The sequence below is a fragment of the Nestor notabilis genome, unplaced genomic scaffold, assembly GCF_000696875.1.
Source record: "Nestor notabilis isolate BGI_N333 unplaced genomic scaffold, ASM69687v1 scaffold9538, whole genome shotgun sequence".
Taxonomy (NCBI): domain Eukaryota; kingdom Metazoa; phylum Chordata; class Aves; order Psittaciformes; family Psittacidae; genus Nestor; species Nestor notabilis.
Genome location: NW_009940609.1, coordinates 11,647 through 29,878, shown reverse-complemented (window position 1 = coordinate 29,878; position 18,232 = coordinate 11,647). Strand labels below are relative to the sequence as shown.

Here is an 18,232-nt window from a genome sequence, read left to right as displayed (position 1 = left end):
AGATGCACATAGTAGAAAGCAGCTCTCAACTATTTTGATGCTATCACTAGCAGACAATCTCAGCTTCCTCTGGAACTGAAAGTGACAGTGGTTCTGCATTTGTCTTTTTCAAATTCATCTCAAGCACAATTTCCAGCCTTCAATTCAGGTTGGAAAGAGGTGAACACAGGCAATACTGTGGAGATATTTTTTCATGATGAAATAGCTGCAAGGTGTTTTGAGGGAATTTCCTGCTAATTTAGGCATCTTCCAGTCACAGATTCCAAGTATGCAAATCAGCAGCATGATCTACATGGGATTTACTTTGCATGATTAGTTTTCCTGTGAAGGCAATACAAGCGGAAGGAGAAACATTCCTGGGAGCAGTCAATGATTTGTCTACAGATAAAAATGAACTGACATTTCAACAGGAACGCTGCCATCCCACTGGAAAGCGTTCCTGCACACCAGCCTGCTTCAGCTGGGCAATATAATATTCCTGAAGACCAAAAATGCAGTCGGTGGGGAAAATCCAAATTGTTTTCTTTGAATTGGTCAGTCCCCTGAGTACCACCAAGCCCTAGAACTGTGCAGGACTGCATGCTGACAGAAACATGTGCAATCAGAATTTGCTTTCCATAGCTCTGAAAAAACTAGGGCCTTCTCCAAACATTTTCCTTACCAAGAAAACCCAAGCACGTTACCTTCTTCACTGAGTTTTTCATCCTCCTGTATTAAGCCTAAGTTGTAACACATTTGTCCTGGGTTCAGCTACAGCAGTCATTTTTCTCCTTCTTAGCAGCTGGTGCAGTGCTGTGGTTTTGACTTTCAGCCTGGGAACAATGCTGATAACACCGATGTTTTTAGTTGTTGCTCAGTAATGTTTACTCTGACCAAGGACTTTCTCAGTCTCATGCTCTGCCAGAGAGGAGGGGAAGCCGGGAGGAAGCAGAGACAGGACACCTGACCCAAACTGGCCAAAGGGCTATTCCATACCACAGCACGTCATGCCCAGTATAGAAACTGGGGGGAGTTACCTGGAAGGCCCAGATCACTGCTCGGGTCGGGCTGGGTATCGGTCGGCCTCTTATCATTATTATTGGTAGCAGTAGTGGTTTGAAATTCACTCTGGTCAGATCTATTGTTATCTCAACCCTTTGTGCCCCACGTTGGGCGCCAAAAAGAAACTGTTGTGGTTCAAGCCCAGCCGGCAACTTGGAACCACACAGCCGCTCGCCCCCTCCCACCCTCTTCCTTCCTCCCCCCCACTCCTAGACAAACCACTACTGCTACCAATAATAATGATAAGGATAAGGAATCTGGTCAGATCTGCTCTTATCTCAACCCGTGGGAGTTACATTCCTCTGATTCTCCTCCCCATCCCTCCGGGAGTGGAGCGAGGAAAGAGGGGCGGGGAGTGAGCGAGCAGCTGCGTGGTTCCAGGTTGCCTGAACCATGACAACATTGTTTCCAAGAAACTTGTATTGAATTCATAAATCTGCATGCAACACTACAGAAAATTAATATTTATTACATAACATTAACATAAAACCCAAGCACAAAGACAGGCTGGGAAACAAACAACAAAATTATGACCTCTGTTTAAATTAGCATTCAGTGCAAAGAGAGGCTTCTATCCAACTTTTGCAGATTATAAAGGATAGAAAAACAAAATGCAGCAACAAAATTAAGTAACTAGTTCTGGGGTTCATACTGGGGTTCATACAATTTCTTCAAGAATTATTGTTAAGACTGGACATTCAGCAGCTAATCCAGAGAGCCATCACTGATCAATATTGAGTGTACTGGTCAAAATTGAAGAATTAAATGTATTGAACAAAAAGGAAGTCCTGAGTTAGGTCCTAATCAAAAGAGTATGAGCAAGGAAACAAGACACTTCATTTCACCAGCTAGGATTAAGCACTTAAAAATTAAAAGCATTTCAATTCTTCAGCAATAAGAAACTCTCTTTCTGGAGTGACTTTATATCCAGGTATAACTTGGAAGTTCACAAGAAGTCTTAAAAATCAGGATTGATCTCAGAATCTGAAAATAGGTCCACACCCACATGGATTCTATTACTGTTACAGTACAGCCCCATTGCCCAAAAGAAAGATACACTGCAGAACAATGACACAAGTCAGAAAGTTCCGACTTGGTTGCCTTTGAACTGTGAATGCTTCACTAGAAAGCTTTGCTTCTAGGCCCTTCCCAACTGAACTGGGTAGATGATGGTTTAAGTGAAGCAAGCTGCTGATCTCCACTGCTGGAGAAGCAGGCTTCCAGCTGCAGCTTTAGGAGCTGAAACCTGTACCATAAATTGTCCCCTTGGAAGTGAGGAGGCAGCTGCTGTGACCCATGCTGGTCAGAGATGCACACTTGATTACTAACACTGCTGCCAAGCAGAGAGTGCCATTTCTGGGCTAGTGGCAGTTCCCAAGTGACATGCATGCAGAAAGAATACCAAGGGAATCTCCAGTCTTGAAGCAACGATGTGAACTGCTGCAATAAAACACCACTCCAAGTTAAAGGCTTCAACTTACCCAGCACAGTCAACAGCACATGTTCTTTATCACCAATTACCTACAGCAGCTGGGAGTCCAGCTAAAGCAATAGCTTTCACGAGAAGGGAACAGGCATTGTTTTCGAGTTTCATTCCTTAACCATAATTCAGTCAGACTTCCAGGCCGTCCCTGACTCAAAATTTGACTCTAGGCAGGAAGTGAGCAAGCTTACATAAATGAAACAGCTGAAACCCAGAAAAAGGGTTGGATTAAAAAACAAACAAAAAAATAAAACCCACTCCACCAACCAAAACAAAACCCAAAACCAAACAAAAATGAAGAAATCCCCCTCAAAAAACTCCCCCCCCCAAAGCCCCAAACAACAAAACTAACCAAACAAAAAAACCCACAAAAAACCAAAATAAAACAAAAAAAATCCAAAACCCCAAACAAGCAAACAAAAAAAAAACAAACAAAAAACAAAAGAACAAAAAAGGGCTATTAAAGAAAGGTTATTTGCATCAGTTTAGGTAACTTAAAATTCAATGATTTTAAGGTGACTTTGCTTCCAGGACTCTTTATATTAAAAATGGAATGGATTTTGGTAAAAATGCTTTTTTACCAAATCTCTTCTAGGGTATTTCTCAGCAACTGTTCTTGGGTGGCCATTTACAGCTACCACATGCCAAACCTAAAAATAACAATGAAATTCAGCTCCCTGAAAGAACACAAGATTCAATAATACGCCTGGAAAAAGGATGCATAATAGAGAATATGAAGTACATAAACTCAGCAGAAAAGCTACTTGCATGGTTCTTTTTATTCAAGTGTTTTGAGATTTAATTTTTAATGTACATATATAGGTACATATATAATACTTGCCACCTTTGGCAACTGTTGTTTAAGGCCAGGATTTACATACAAGGTAAACAGGTAATAATAATAACAATACCTTGTTTAATCTGATGAGGGGCACGATATACCCATCCAGATACTCAGATCACTAAAATTGTTTCTAGTCTTTAGTGCCGGGTTTTCTTTCAAGTTTTACTACTTTTAGCATTTTGTGACTTTAAGTCATCCAAGGTTTGCTACAACTGACAACACAAACCTTGTCAAGTGTCATGTGGGTTTGTTTTTTGTTTTGTTTCTTTTTTTAAATTCTTCCCTTAATTGACATCTTTTTTGTTCTGTCTTGTCACCTCAAGCCTCAGAAGTAGTTTGAGACATCTCTGAATAGATCTCACTGGAAGACATGGTGTGTTTCACAGCATATGCACCTTTTTGAAAAAAATTAAGCAAAACAGGGTAATCCCCTTTTCCAATTTCCAGGCATCGCTAGTCAACCTCAAGCATTTCTATACAAAAAGCATGCCACAATGAGTTCACAATGTATCAGCTAAAGAAATAAATGGCAGCTATTCTTGTTAGAAAAACCACAAATGAAAAAAGCAAACAATAAAGCAACAAAACCACCCCCAACTATTACACATATTATACACTTATGCAGAGGATCTATTTATTCCTGAGCAGGCAGGGAAGTACCCACTGGTGGTCAAGTGGGGGAGAGGGAAGAGTAAAGAATCTTAAGCTGAAAACCTTACTGACTGAAAAGGCACAAAAGACAAAAATATTGAGGCCTTTAAAAAAGAGAAAGCTTTATGAGAACTGTTTTCAAACTGAATGTGTTTTACTGATCAAAATGAGCATTCAGTGACAATGATAAAATTGAGTAAGGTATTCAGAAGCAAATTTCTCTTCAACTAACAAAAAGACGACTTTCAATGGAAAAAACTGTTTGAAGACATACGTATCTCTCTAGAACCTTATCTTCTAATGCCTTCACATAGACAGTACATAAATCTGTGTGTAGAATCAACTGGAATTCAACCTCGGAAATAGTTCTTTTTATTAGCACTCCTTACATTCCAATCTAATCTTTAAGACTGGCAAAATTATTTGTGAAAAGCATTTGATGTTGAGATTATGGGGTACGTTTCTTTTACAGGATTCGTAAAATACATTCTTATCTGTTTGAATGCAGATACATCATCACAGAGGAGACACTGCATACAATTTACAAGAGAGATTTGTAGTAAAATTCAGAGATAAACAACAATGAACATCTCAATATAATACTAACTTGGGACCCAGGTGCAAGTTTTTCAAACTGTACAGGTGCTTTTAAAAAGATACAGCATTTTAAAATGTTTATATATTGAAGCATTTTCATTAAGATTAAACACTTACTAAAACCAGTAAAATTACAGCAGCAATATGGGGGAATACCTAAGCCACATGAAGATTAATAATTAAAATAAAAACAAATATGAAATAGTACATTACTTGGATGTTTGTGTTAAATAACAAGGATAGATAACACAACAATTACCTATGCCAAACCACCAAAGAATCTGGATTTGTCCACTGTATGAACAATACTGTTGTACAGTTCAAAGTTACCATTTTCAAAGAAGCACTGAATGCTGTCTTCGACCAGCACTGTTCTGGAGTGCTTCCTGGTGAACTCGCTTGAATCTTTTAGTCCAAGCTCAACTATGATCATTTTTGCATCTTTGCTATAGGAACTAAGGATGCTTTTAAATATGGATTCCTTAAAACTAGGCTTATTTTATTTACACTATTCAAAACTTATGTTTCCTTCCAACAACAAAATGTGCAGAAGGATTTACTACATGCTATACAATGTAAAAATAGACTTTAAAAAGCCAGAACAGCACGAGTAAAACTGTACACGGTTTGTTTCCTGCTCCGGTTCCTTGCGCTATTAAGTTAAAATGGATGAGTTGACATGCCCAGACGACTTACTGTAGGATCAGAAAATCCACGCACACATAGAGGAGGTAAATGCAAACTGGTTTAGGTATCGTGCCAAATGAAAATATACTATGAGTTATATACATGGAAAGCTTCTCATCCAGGAAGGAGAATGACTAATTTGAAAGGCAGCCCTCTTCATGTAGGACACAGAACTGCAAAAGAACCACAAATACATCTTGATAAACATCAGTGAAGTTAGTCTGTATAAAAATATAATGTACATATTAAAATACTTAAATGTTGAATTCTACCCTATTAGTAACACAGTAAAATCTAGACACCAGTTGAAACTGGCAATTAATATATCATCCTCTTCTCAAAAGATAATTAAGTGACACAACCCACTATCTTTAACTAACATAATCCAGAAATGAGTTGTCTAAAGGTCATGTCTTAAACAGTGCTTTTTGAGGTGTTCTACTAGAAAACATAACATTAAATAAACAGGTGACGCATACAGTTATATTTTAAAAATATGCACTGACAATTTGAGATTCTAACTCTACATTCTAATTCTGGTGCGTGTACTTGGATCACACAGTGGGAAAATAAGACATGTCCTTCACATGTTTCTCATTCCTGTTTCACATGTAAGACACAAACCTCAGAGTAATCCAGCTTTCAAACCCATGCTAGCACAACACAAAAGCAAATAAAGAAGTCAGGTCTAACAAACAAAAACTTCAAGCGCAAGAAAATACTCTTGTCATCTGAAATACCTGCATAATTTAAAAATAGAACAAGGTGTAAATTCTTGCTTTATTTAAAAAAAAAAAAAAAAAGTTTGGTGGTTTTTTTTTTAAGCTTTTACTAGACGCCTGAAGGATCAGGTATGAAACAGCAAAACAAACTAAAAAATATTTGCTTTCATGACATCCACAGTCAGAAAAAAAGCCTAAAAAATAGTATTAGACATATTTCATGCATTTTACTCAGTAGTAACATATAGCATATTATTTTTAGCACTGTTATTTATGTCACAATTACTATTTAATCAGAAAAGAACACAAAGGTTAGCAATATACACATCTTAGAACAGTTTACTGTAAGGACACATTTATTTCAGCTGTAAGTGCATACTTATATTGTTATTTATAATAGTTATAAGAGTATCACAATTATTTATACTTATGTCTGTTCTCGAATTAAGGAAAAACCCTAACGTTGCAGGGGTACAGAAAATGATTTATTCAGTTTGTATATCATACTGGTAGTATGTTATATTCAAAAACTATCCCTGTACATGAAGTTAAACCTTCAAATTTTGTAAGAACTGGAAATAAAAACTAATAATCTTGAAATAATGTGTACCAGACAACCTGTCCTTAGTATCTTGATTCTGTGTATATCTATAGGCAAACATTTCACATATATCAAGGCCAGCTTGGACAGAGTCTTGGGCAGCACGGTCTACTGTGAGGTGTCCCGGTCCATGCCAGGGGGTTTGGAACTAGATGATCTTAAAGTCCTTTCCAACCCTAACTATTCTATGATTCTATAATTGATTTGTTCTGTAAGTAGCTAAATTAAGAAGCTCTTGCTTCCAGATTTCCTCAGATGTTCCTCCTTACCCTCGTAACAATAAAACTAGGAAATTCCCCTTCCCACAATGCCTTCCTCAGCTTCTACTTTAAATTTGCTATGAACTCCATACCAGCAGGTCCTCTCCATATTGCTCCTCTGTCCACACACACTCAAACTGATAGAACCAATGAGTGGTTTGGGCTGGAAGCGATCTTAAAGATGGAGTTCCAACTCCACTGCCATGGCCAGGGACACCTTCCACAAGACCATGCTTCTCAAAGCCTGTCATGGTTTAAGCCCAGCCGGTAACTCAGAACCACGCAGTCGCTCACTCACTCCCCCACTTCTTCCTTCCCCTGCTCCTGGAGGGATGGAGAGGAGAATCGAGAGATGGTTTGAGATAAGAACAGTCCAGTAACTAAGGTACGTCTAACGTGGCCTTGAACACTGCCAGGAATGGAGTACCCACAGCTTCTCTGGGCAACCTGAGCCAGTGTCTCACCACCTTTACAGTAAAGGATTTCTTCCTAATGTCTCTTTCAGCTTAAAGCCATTCCCCCTTGTTCTATCACTATATGCTCTTATAAAAAGTCCCTCTCCAGATTTCTTGCAAGCCCCTTTTAGGTATTGGAAGGCTGCTATAAGATTCCCGTGGAGCCTTCTCTTCTCCAGGCTGAACAATCCCAATTCTCTCAGGCTTTCTTCCTAAGAGATGTGCTCCAGCCCTCTGATCATCTTTGTGCCCTTCTCTGGACTCTCTTGAGCTGGCTCATGTCCCTCCTGTGATGGGGATACCAGAGCTGAATGCAGTACTCTAGGTGGGGGTCTCACAAGACCAGTGTGATGGTCACGCTCTTTTTGATGAAGCCCAGCATACGGTTGGCTTCCTGAGCTGTGTGTGTACACTGCTGAGTCATGTTGAGCTTTTTGTCAATCAACACTCCCACGCTTTAGTCCTCAGGGCTGCTCTTAATCCATTCTGCACTCAGCCTGTATTTGTGCTTGGGACTACCCTCACCCTTAAGCCTGTCAAAGAAAAGCAAATCACTTTCACTATTACTAACTCCAGTATGGAAATGTTCACTGAAAAGTAAGAAGAAACAAAATCTCACAAAAGGAAAAATGTTCCTTTTAAAATAATTTAGGCTGCATCAAGAATAACATGATCAAGAGAAGGTAAGCTACTGCGTTGTATGAGACTGCATAGAGTACGTACATTGTCTGGCTTTGGGATACTTACCCCTGACAAGGTATGTCACTACGGAATAGATCCCTTGGGAGATCTATGGAATAGATCCAGGGGAGAGGTAAATGATCACTGGAAAGAGGGACTTAAGCATGAGGACAAAATGATGCTATTTTTAACATTCTGAGGGACACAAGAGGGCAGTAGAAATTGGGAAAAGAGGATACTTTAAAAAAGCAAGCACCAGAAATAATTTCAAAGCTAATAATCCTATTCAGAAATGCATATGGAGGTGGTTTTTTTTTTTCCCCATAACGTGAAATGAAGAGTCACATTGGTCTTTTTCACTTCTTTCTTACACTGCGTTTGCACACCTTATATTCTGAAGATTTCTATTTCCAGCATTTCAGAAGCATTAGCTGGTTATGAAACCAAGAGCAAGAATGGTAACACAGAAGGTCAGTAGCAAATCTGGTTGCAGGACTCTCCTCTGAGCCCCAGCCCCGTACTTCAGCCCAGCTCTTGCCCAAATTGCCTTGTCAAAACAAATCTACTCCATCATGATTAAATGAAGGTACCAAGCACCAGACACCACACTCAAAGGGTCTGTGTCTTCCTACATGATCCGAATTGAGTCTTTCTCAAGTTGCAGAATTATTTTGGTATTTAGTTCATGTCATTATTCAAGATGGTGACATTTCTACAAACCACTATGAAATTCAGATAAAATAGAAAAAATCATTTTAGTCTTCTTGTTTTTATGAGAACACCAGTGAATTTGGCAAGATTCTTTCTTAAATCAGCTTACTGCTCAATCTTACGGTTCCATTAATCTTTCCAGGTTCAATGTGTTCTTTCATTTGTCCCATCATATTATGCCAACAATGCTATGGCAATCATTAGAATAATTTTTTCCCTGATATTTTTTCCTTCAGCTCTTGCTTCTAAGTAACTTTTCAACAGTAACCGTCAATATCTAGGCAACTTTAATTACTAATTCTGTGGACATCCATAACACCTACGTTAAGACTGCATGTTCTAAGTTTTTAAATATCACAGAATAAAAAACAATACTGCTTTAAAAGAAATTGTTAAGGACTTATAAGTAAGATTCCCCCCCCCCCCTTTGCCCTGTACAATGGAATACAAGGCTAGAAAGAGGGGTTTACTTCTGCTGACAAATGCCACACTAACTGTATTTTCCATAAAGCTACATGTATCCTATTGTCACATAATAATTTACTTCCTTGATCGTCAAAGGAACAAGAAGTTAACAGATTTTAACAAAACATCTTTGATGATATAATTCACACATTTCAAAATTTCATTTCTTGATTAAAGCTTGATAAAAAGAAATGGAATCTATTCAGTATAAGACAATAGCTGGATCATACAGTAAACAAATGTAAAATTAATACAATTATCACTATACTATACAGATTATTATTACTGAGTCCAGAACTTGTTATCCTTCTGCTTCTTTTGGAAAACAAATTCAAATCCCTAAATCCTCATAATAATTTTCACCTTGCCAGGGTATTTTTAATCGTTCCAGTGAAGAGAGCAGACTGTTCAAAAAGTAGGTCACTCTTTTTATTTGAAATTCAAGGAGTAGCTTGGAATTTCAGGCATAAAACCTGAGCTGAAAGTTGCTTTAAGTGATCATATAGAATCATCTCATCTCCCTTTAACAAGCTTTAAAAATAATTTCCAGACAACAGACAGGTGGCTGGGAGTATTTTGTGCCATGTGTGAAGCCTGACTGAGGCTTCAGGCCAGAAGTTTTAGTGACAGAAAATGAGAAACAGATCACAGCTTCAGAAACTATCAGAAGACTTTGCCTATTGCATGGGATACATCTATGTTACAATGCAACCCTGTCAGCCAAGCTATAAATATTTAACATAATCTAAACATAGCAATATGAAGCTTAGTTAAAGCTACACTAAAAGGAAGAGCTTACTAGCTCATACACTACTTGCCGTTGCACAAACAGACTCACAGAAGATCAAGATAGGCTTAGTTCTGTTCAGTAATGAAATGGTAGCTGTGAGGGAATAACGTTTTCCTTTCAGTATGACTGAGCGATTACATCCTCCCATCATTTGTGTTTTACAATTTAGAGACAAGAGTGCTTGTATATGACAACCTGTTTGATCTAACTTATTTAGTGTATGATGCTCATCAATGCATCTAGTTAGTAGAACATCCTTGTTGATTTTAAATTTATGAGCCTGCAGAGGCAGAAGTAGGAGGGAACCTCAGTATCAAGCTTCCTAGAGCATCCTGTCATATGTTCAGCTAATCTACTTTTATAAGCCTTCTCTGTGTAAGATGTCTGTATTTCCCTAGGCAGCCAGTTTCTCCTCAGTACCCTAGTAATCTGAAAGCTTTTCTAGATATATATATCTAAAAATAAGAGCAGACACTGTAAAGAGCACTGTTCTCTTCAATCGCACTCACAGAGCTTTACCAGATGTATTATGATGAAGAGCAAGCAGCTATAATTATTGACAAGTTCATCTTCTTGCGTCAAAGATTCTGCTTCACCAATCTGACGTTTTGTGCCTTCATCATTAAAAAGACCTTGATCTTGAGCCTAAATGGCTCTTTAGATCATAAGTAAATACATCTGTGCAATTTAAGAAGGATTTTCAGAAAGGGTAAGTAAACAATGGAGAAATCAAAGGAATCAACTGAAAAGATTTCTGCATTCTTATTGTATGTGGTAGTTCTGCAACCCTACACAAAACTTCAAAATGAGCCCCTTCCAACAGAAAGTCTGTTGGAACTTCTGAAATACTGCATGGCATTATTCAGATTTTCCTGAAGCAACAGCACCCTAAGTTTCATCCACAACTTAACCTGAAAGTACTTTCAAATCTCTGTGACATGGGAGTGATCAGAAGTCTGGTAAAAAATACAAAAACCCTCAAAAATCATACGGAGGGAGTTATGTCATGTGACTGTATTTGAAAAAACAGTGACACTTGGAGAGCAGGATACCAAGTGAAAAGAAAAGAAATAAGCAAATAAATAAGGTACATATCATCCTTTTGAACACCTATGTGTTCAGATCTGGGGAGTTCGATGCTTAGTTTAAACAATAAAGTTTAGTTTAAACACTAAAGAAAGATGGTACCACTTACACGCCAAAAATTAAGTAAGAACATAAGCATTAGTAAGATCTACGCAAAATGAAGTCAGAAGAAAAGCTTTTATAAAGTAATTTAACAACCTGATAACTACCTGGAACAACTTTTTAAAGCTAAAGCAAGCAATAATTTTCAATGTCTCACATTCTATTAATAAAATCAATGTGTAAGACTGGAAAATAACTGACTCATACACCAACCTTTTAAATAAAATGTGAAAGGTGTAACAAGTAAACATAAATAATTTTTACTATTGATCAGAAGACAATACGTAAAATGAAGCTATAAGCACTTCGTCCAGCAAATACAGTATTACCATAGGCAGTTTGAATTCCAATTTGGAAAAACCTGTACAACACAGTTTTTAACTATACCCATTTAATTTTGTAAGCCAGACTGCTCTGCTCCTGTTGATGTCCTTCAGCTATTTGAATATACACCCCATACTTTTCTATATTATACTATCACAAACAAAATAACCACATTTTATTTATGAACTACATGCTCAGAAACCTAGGACAAAATAGAATATAAACAAGAGCTGTGTTTGACAGGAAGGCAACATAACTCATGAATGCTGTAGGACTACTGTTTTCAAGAGTACAGCAAGTTATTTTAGAATAAGAAAATCCTTGCTAAGAAACATACTTACCCTTTAAAATATAGTCTGTTAACAAGCTTGGCACTTTCTCGCTATCCTCTTTCATGGCATGCAGGACTAAAGTATGAAAAAACCCACATAAATCAGATATAAGAAATACATCAGTCGTAACTTAAAGACAACACTCTCAAAAGAAATATCATGGACCTGTTTCAACGACTCATAGCGCTATTACTACCAAATTAGCAAGAAAACTTTTAACTAGAATATGAGCAGATAGTATGAGACACATCATACCTCCACCTGTCACTTGCGCAGTTCTCACTGAACTCCACAGTAGACAGATGCAATCAACCCATTTTACATGGCTAATTATTACAGTAAAATGCTATCAGTCATAACAAGAAACGCACTTCTTCCCTATTAAAAAAAAAATCTCCAAAAGAAAGTCACCACATCCAGAATTAAGAAGTGGTAACAACTACTGGAGGGTTGGAATTCTTGGAGGGGGGGGGGAAGGGGGAAGGCACGCTCCGTTAGTTATTTCGTTTCCTCGATCTTCATTCCGGACTACGGAATGATGATACTTTTCTGGAGAAAAAATGCTGCGAATGATCTGATGAAAATGTTGGTGGTTTTTTTTTTTACATGATTGGAATTTGGCATTAACTTATAACAATGTCAAAATGCCATCTTGGTGACTTATATCAGCTCAAAATTGTCCACCCCTGCATGTTTCTAAAGAAGGGAGAAGCATCTGGACTAGCTCAACTTGACAAACGTTAAGTTTGTCTGTTACACCATAAACAAAACCATTGACAATTCTTCATGAAATGTTCTGGACACAACTGAAAAAAATCAAAAGTACAGAATTATACTGAAAAGCACTATTTAATAAACCCTAAATTCCTCATGAGAAACTCTGAAGTGGAAACATACCAAGTGCTTTATTTCAGTTTTTATACTGAAGACAGACATTAGTTTTGATAACTAGGGAATAATACACAGCTTTGAAAGAAAACAACAACCCCAGACACCTGCTTTTCTGTCTGCCTCAATAGCAGAGAGTGACTCCGAAATCTGCAACTGAGTCACAGGATCAAGTTCCAACCAGCCCACAGAAGGCAACACTGTTAATACTCTTTACCCGGCCTTTGTAGAGACGTTTTGTTAATAAACTGTCAAACAACACAAGAAGTTTTCAGGAGGCTTTAAACTCTCTCTGCTTAATACTGAATTTTTGAGAATATTTTCAAGTTAAATTTAAATATGGCAAGAGGATAAAATTTCTCTGCAGGAGTAAATATAAAATGAAATATCCATTTGTCACAGAATAAGTGTGACTTACCAACTAAGGGTGCCAACAGCAGAAAAATAAAAAGGAATTTAATTCCGGCTTAACCATTTAATTTACTCCAGAGTCTAAGATACTTGTTTTGTCTTTCCAGGAAACAACCAATGAGACTTTTACTATCCCTCAGCCACCTGTGGAATCACAGACCTGGGCTGCTGGAAAGCATCTTCAGTCACAGTTAGATACAAAGCCCTACACTGAGATCTGATCAAATACATTAATACCATTTATTTTTAACTGTTCCCATTAACCGCAATTAAAGAGGTTTGTCTACCAGAGGTGTTCTGCTGTATTTAAACACCTTAATTAAATTTTTAAACATACAACCTTATTTTTCATGCAAATTAGAATTAAATTTATAATTTATAAATTTTATATATTTTTTAACAAATTATGATTTTTGAGGATCTTGACTAAAATTATGTGAAGAAAGAAGAATTCAAAGCATTGTCAAAACTCTGGTTTATACTTCCCAATTATTAAAATTAACCAAAAAAACACCCCCCAAAAATCACAAAGCCACACAACTTCCACCCCATCCTCCCCCAACAAAAACACAAACCCAGAAAGCAGCAGGCTACTTTAAAGGCAATCAAGTGCAATCATTATACAACTACTCACAAATGTTCTGACATCCATTCCAATTTTTTAAAGTCATTACAATAGCCTAAATAAAGCACAGCAAGTTTAAACAACAGGGTTTTATCAGATATTATAAGACAGTATTGCCAAATTCCATGACATGCAGTATTTTCCATAAGGCCCACCTGTTGAAATAATGTGAGAACATTCACTTTCTGATACATGCCAGTTTCTAGCCTTCATGGTTTCAGAGAACAGCTAGAGAACAAGCATACTGTGAAGGCTCAGAAAACCAGTAAAATCTGGCCAAAACGCATGGTTAAAAATCATGCAACTTTACATACATGTCCCAGGGCAAGGGGAAAGAGGTTACTGTATGGATTCATTTGGTTTTGAGCAACCACAGTTGGAAATACAAAGAGGAAAGGATCGGTGGGGGAACTTTATATGCTCACTTTTGGTTAATGTTTGAAGATCTTCAACAGATGGGGGTCCATTTTTCTTCTCATAAGGAATGACGGTTGTTAAGTACTGCCAAATGAAAACCAGAGTTACTTGACAGTCCTTTTATGCAATTTATGTTGCTTGCATCTTATTTCACAAAAATTGTAGTAATTGAAATTGCTAACCACAAATAAATGCTTTTCAAAAGATTGCATTTCACAACAGACTAACATACTATCATCTTTCCTATACCAAAGCTTTTATCGCAGGAGCCAGCTTCTGGTTTTATTTTGTTTTTTTAGTTACATGACCACTATAGAACTCATGCAGCTAAACACTAAAATAAGTCTTAAAAAAATTGGAGATGTTTACAGTAAAACGTTTCTCTGTTAGGTTTCTTCCTCAGAGCATATGCAAACCAATAGCAAAATCTTTCCCATTTTCCCTCTGTAAATGCTTCATCTATTTAAAGTACTTCTTACAATCAAAGCTGGGAAAACAACCTTCTCACACTCCCTGCTCAAACAATACTATAAATGCAGATGAACAATTTTCAAAACTTGTTCTTAAAAAAAACCAACAAAATCCCCTATAAATATCACGTGGTATTTATCAGAAATCCGAAAGTAATTATTTCCTGGAAGTACACAAAAAAAAAGAAAAAAATCAAAAAGATCATCATTTAGGTGATGTCTTACTCTGCAGCATATATGAATAAATATTCTTCTTAGAGGTCAGCATTTCAGAAGTATTGAAATTGCTGGAATTTTCCCTAATGAAAAAGCTTCCTGAAATCTCCCTCAATTAAATTTTTAAGATTTAAGAGGAACTGTATCCTGGATCAACAACTACAAGGCAGAAGGCCAAGCAACCCCCTCTCATTCAACTTAAGATGTGGTTCATCATGTAACAAACAGAAAATACGTTACACAAAGTCTCCATTTCACCTAGAAGCAGCACTTCAGCAAAAGTCAAGTCTAACTCAGACTGGTGAAGTGGTTCACTTTGGTGAAGCTTTAGTGTTGCCTAATGCAGCTATAACCACTGTTATGATCAGATCATACACTTCATGCTCAAACAGCCAAACAGACTCAGTTCTGTGTCACTTAAAGTAACCTACTGTACAGAACGCGCTGACATCTCACCAAAACCTTATGCAAACGCAGGGCACTCTCTCCCTTTTCCATTTTTTCACAGCCACTTAGCACAGAAAAGGAAACTATGCAATGCTTCTTAGGAAACAGTCAATTTTCAATTTCTTTTCCAGCAGACATAACCAATAGGTATCACTGAGAAATGCACTCTTACTAAAATTACTGGAATCTATAGCTAGGTATAAGGCTGTGATGTTAAATCTGCAAATGCCGGAGATGAAAGTAGATCTACTAACTCAGAAATCAGATCTCAGCCTTCAGAACTAAAGTAGCATTCTACTTTTCAACTAGGCAATAAATTATTTGCATGTTTCACTGGACCAAATACCAATATTCCCTGTTTTCCTGAAAGGTAAGTTCTGAAAAAGTAATTTTCATGAAAGTAATTTCTTTCTTAGTTTCCAGAAATCATCTTGTCTTTTTCATCAATACTTTGGCACCGTGACAGTAAGTCTCTACAATACCACTATCAAAACTCATTTCCTGAATGCTGTGTGAAAGATAACATATTATGGAAGAGAAAATGACTAAAATGTAGCTTACTGATGTGACCAAGTCCTAAGTAAGTCTACCGCGACCTCTAAATTTTTGAAGCAGATCTGACAATATGATATGGAGTAATTCCCACTGCAATTTATAATCATCCATAAAAAGCATCTGATATGCCTCAAAATTGAAGCCAAGATGACTATTTTGAATTTTCTTCTGGAAAAATGATCACAGAAACAACTACCAATATCAATGGCTTTTATGCAATTGGTGGTGTTGTTTTCCAACTGCAGTATCAGATGAAAACAGGGAATTCCCACTGGAAGCTGCTCCAAATAATTTTCACTTATGTCTCAAAACACACACTTACAAAAGGACTAAAATTTTATAAACTAAAGTACTCACTATCGGAGTAATACTACCCAGAAAATAGTAAAGGTAGTAAATACCATTAAAATTAAAAAGTGAAGAGAGTTCTGAAATAACTGTGCAAATTTGAAACTTTGTGACGTGACTTTGTATGCAGGAACTTCTACCTTTTGAGGTATACAAAAAATTGCCCTTTTTTTTTTTTTTGCTTTAGATTGTTAACTAATTCTTCCCTGCTAGCAGAAAACACTTGAATGCAAGTTTATAATGACAATACACCCCCAAAAACCCCCACTTAAATGAATAGTCTGAGAGCAGCACTAAGCAGCTGAGCATCTGATACTTTTTTTTCTTTTACACTGCAATTTGCTGCAATAAGTAGATATCACCATTTTTTTAAAAGCAGGACAAGGGTTTCATAATGTGACAAAAACCAAACAAAAAATCCCAAATGCAGTAGAAAAATGGACTTCCAAGACTAAATCAGAAAAGAGCTGGTATCTTTCTTACCATTCTTCCTTATTTTTCATTTTAAGTTCTTGTTATTTCCATGATTGGCTTTAGCATATAGGAAGGGGAAAAAAGCCTCAACCAACCAACCATAACCCTCCTAACAAGGATAGAGTATAAGATAAATCAGGGGAAAAATATGATCAACATGAATAACATTAGTAAACTAACTCAAAAAGTGACTGGAAGAGCTATCCAATCAGTGCTGTTCTTAATATATGATCATGTTACATATACCTAGACAGTTAGGAGGCAGAAGAAAAGGTACATCTGAATAGAGACATGTATATAAAGAAACCTTTTAATCAAAAGTAAGATGGGCTGGCATAGCTGAATATGTTCACTTTATGACAACACATGATGTTTAAAATAGCTAAAGATACAGGCAAACAGCTGTAATATGTTATTAAATGGTAAAAATTGCAAAGGAAGAAAAAACACCAAATCAACAACCCCCCTGCACAGCTATTACTGTAGCAATATTGAGATACTGTAGAGTGATAAAAACTGTTAGGCAAGCTCTGTGCATGTATTCAAGATCTCCAAAGCTGGGGATAAACAGCTGGATCTATGTCTGGAGTTCATGAACTCTCTTGCCTGAGAAAGAGGCAGGTCCATGATTTCTAACCTCATGATTCAGAAATTACTTCAGAGGAGTTATTTTACCTCCTGAACTCTTCTGCGGGATACTCCAGTCATCTTCCAGACAAGAGCCTAATCAACCATGACTTCTAAACTACCAGGTAGTTTATTACCTCAATGGACTTCTCACCAAGGGAAAGAAAAACAATATTCTAACACACCCCTGACACAACTGCATAAACTATAATGGATGGGCATGTGTTAAATAATGTGAAATAACATTACCCTCTAACGTGTGCCAAAAGCCTAAACAGCAGCATAAGCATTAACTCTTTACCAAAATACAGAATGCATTTAATAAAATACACACTACAGTTCTGAAACAATTAAGTATTACTTTGGAAGAAGGTGTAAGAACCATGCTACTTAGGTATATGTAATATCTACAGTAATACCCACTGAGGCTGAGTCTCTGTGCTGTATATTTCAACATTTATATAGTTGGTAAAAAGACACAAGCTTGCCTATGGATTATGTATTTTATATCTGTAATATGCATTGCACATATCTGGCTGCTTTTAACATCATGCAACTTTCAGAGGCAAAAAAAGGGCATGCAATACAGTCCATGCATTTTTCAGATGCTACCCTGTTTTTAGCTATATTGGCTCTGAACATTTGAAGAAAAAAGAAAACAAAAACTTCGGAGATACACCCAAGTCCTTAATGCTGAAGGGTGGTATGTTAGATTTAACTAACCTGATACATATTCTTCAATTGGATGTCAGATTTTTACAGATATGCAATGTATTTGAAGCATGAATTATGCCAAAACAGACTTTTAGTATGGGGTAAGAATTAAGTGTTATTATTGTAGTGCCTCAGAATATCAAGTCGTGACTGTCTCAAGCTGTTGAGGAGAGAAAGACACTGTAGGCTGATCAGAGTCCCAAGGCAG

The 18,232-nt window shown here is 37.0% G+C and overlaps 1 protein-coding gene across 1 annotated transcript in view; it reads right to left on the bottom strand.

The window, feature by feature from the left end:
- Positions 1-5,091: 5,091 nt before the first annotated feature.
- Positions 5,092-18,232, bottom strand: part of FEZ2 (fasciculation and elongation protein zeta 2 (zygin II)) — a gene marked incomplete at its 5' end in the record, with an annotated part of 23,270 nt that continues 10,129 nt past the window's right edge. Inside the window, 3 exons of the mRNA XM_010020446.1 lie at positions 5,092-5,476; positions 11,842-11,907; positions 14,182-14,257. Coding sequence (XP_010018748.1) covers positions 5,460-5,476; positions 11,842-11,907; positions 14,182-14,257 — 159 coding nt within the window. The remainder of the gene's footprint in view (positions 5,477-11,841; positions 11,908-14,181; positions 14,258-18,232) is intronic.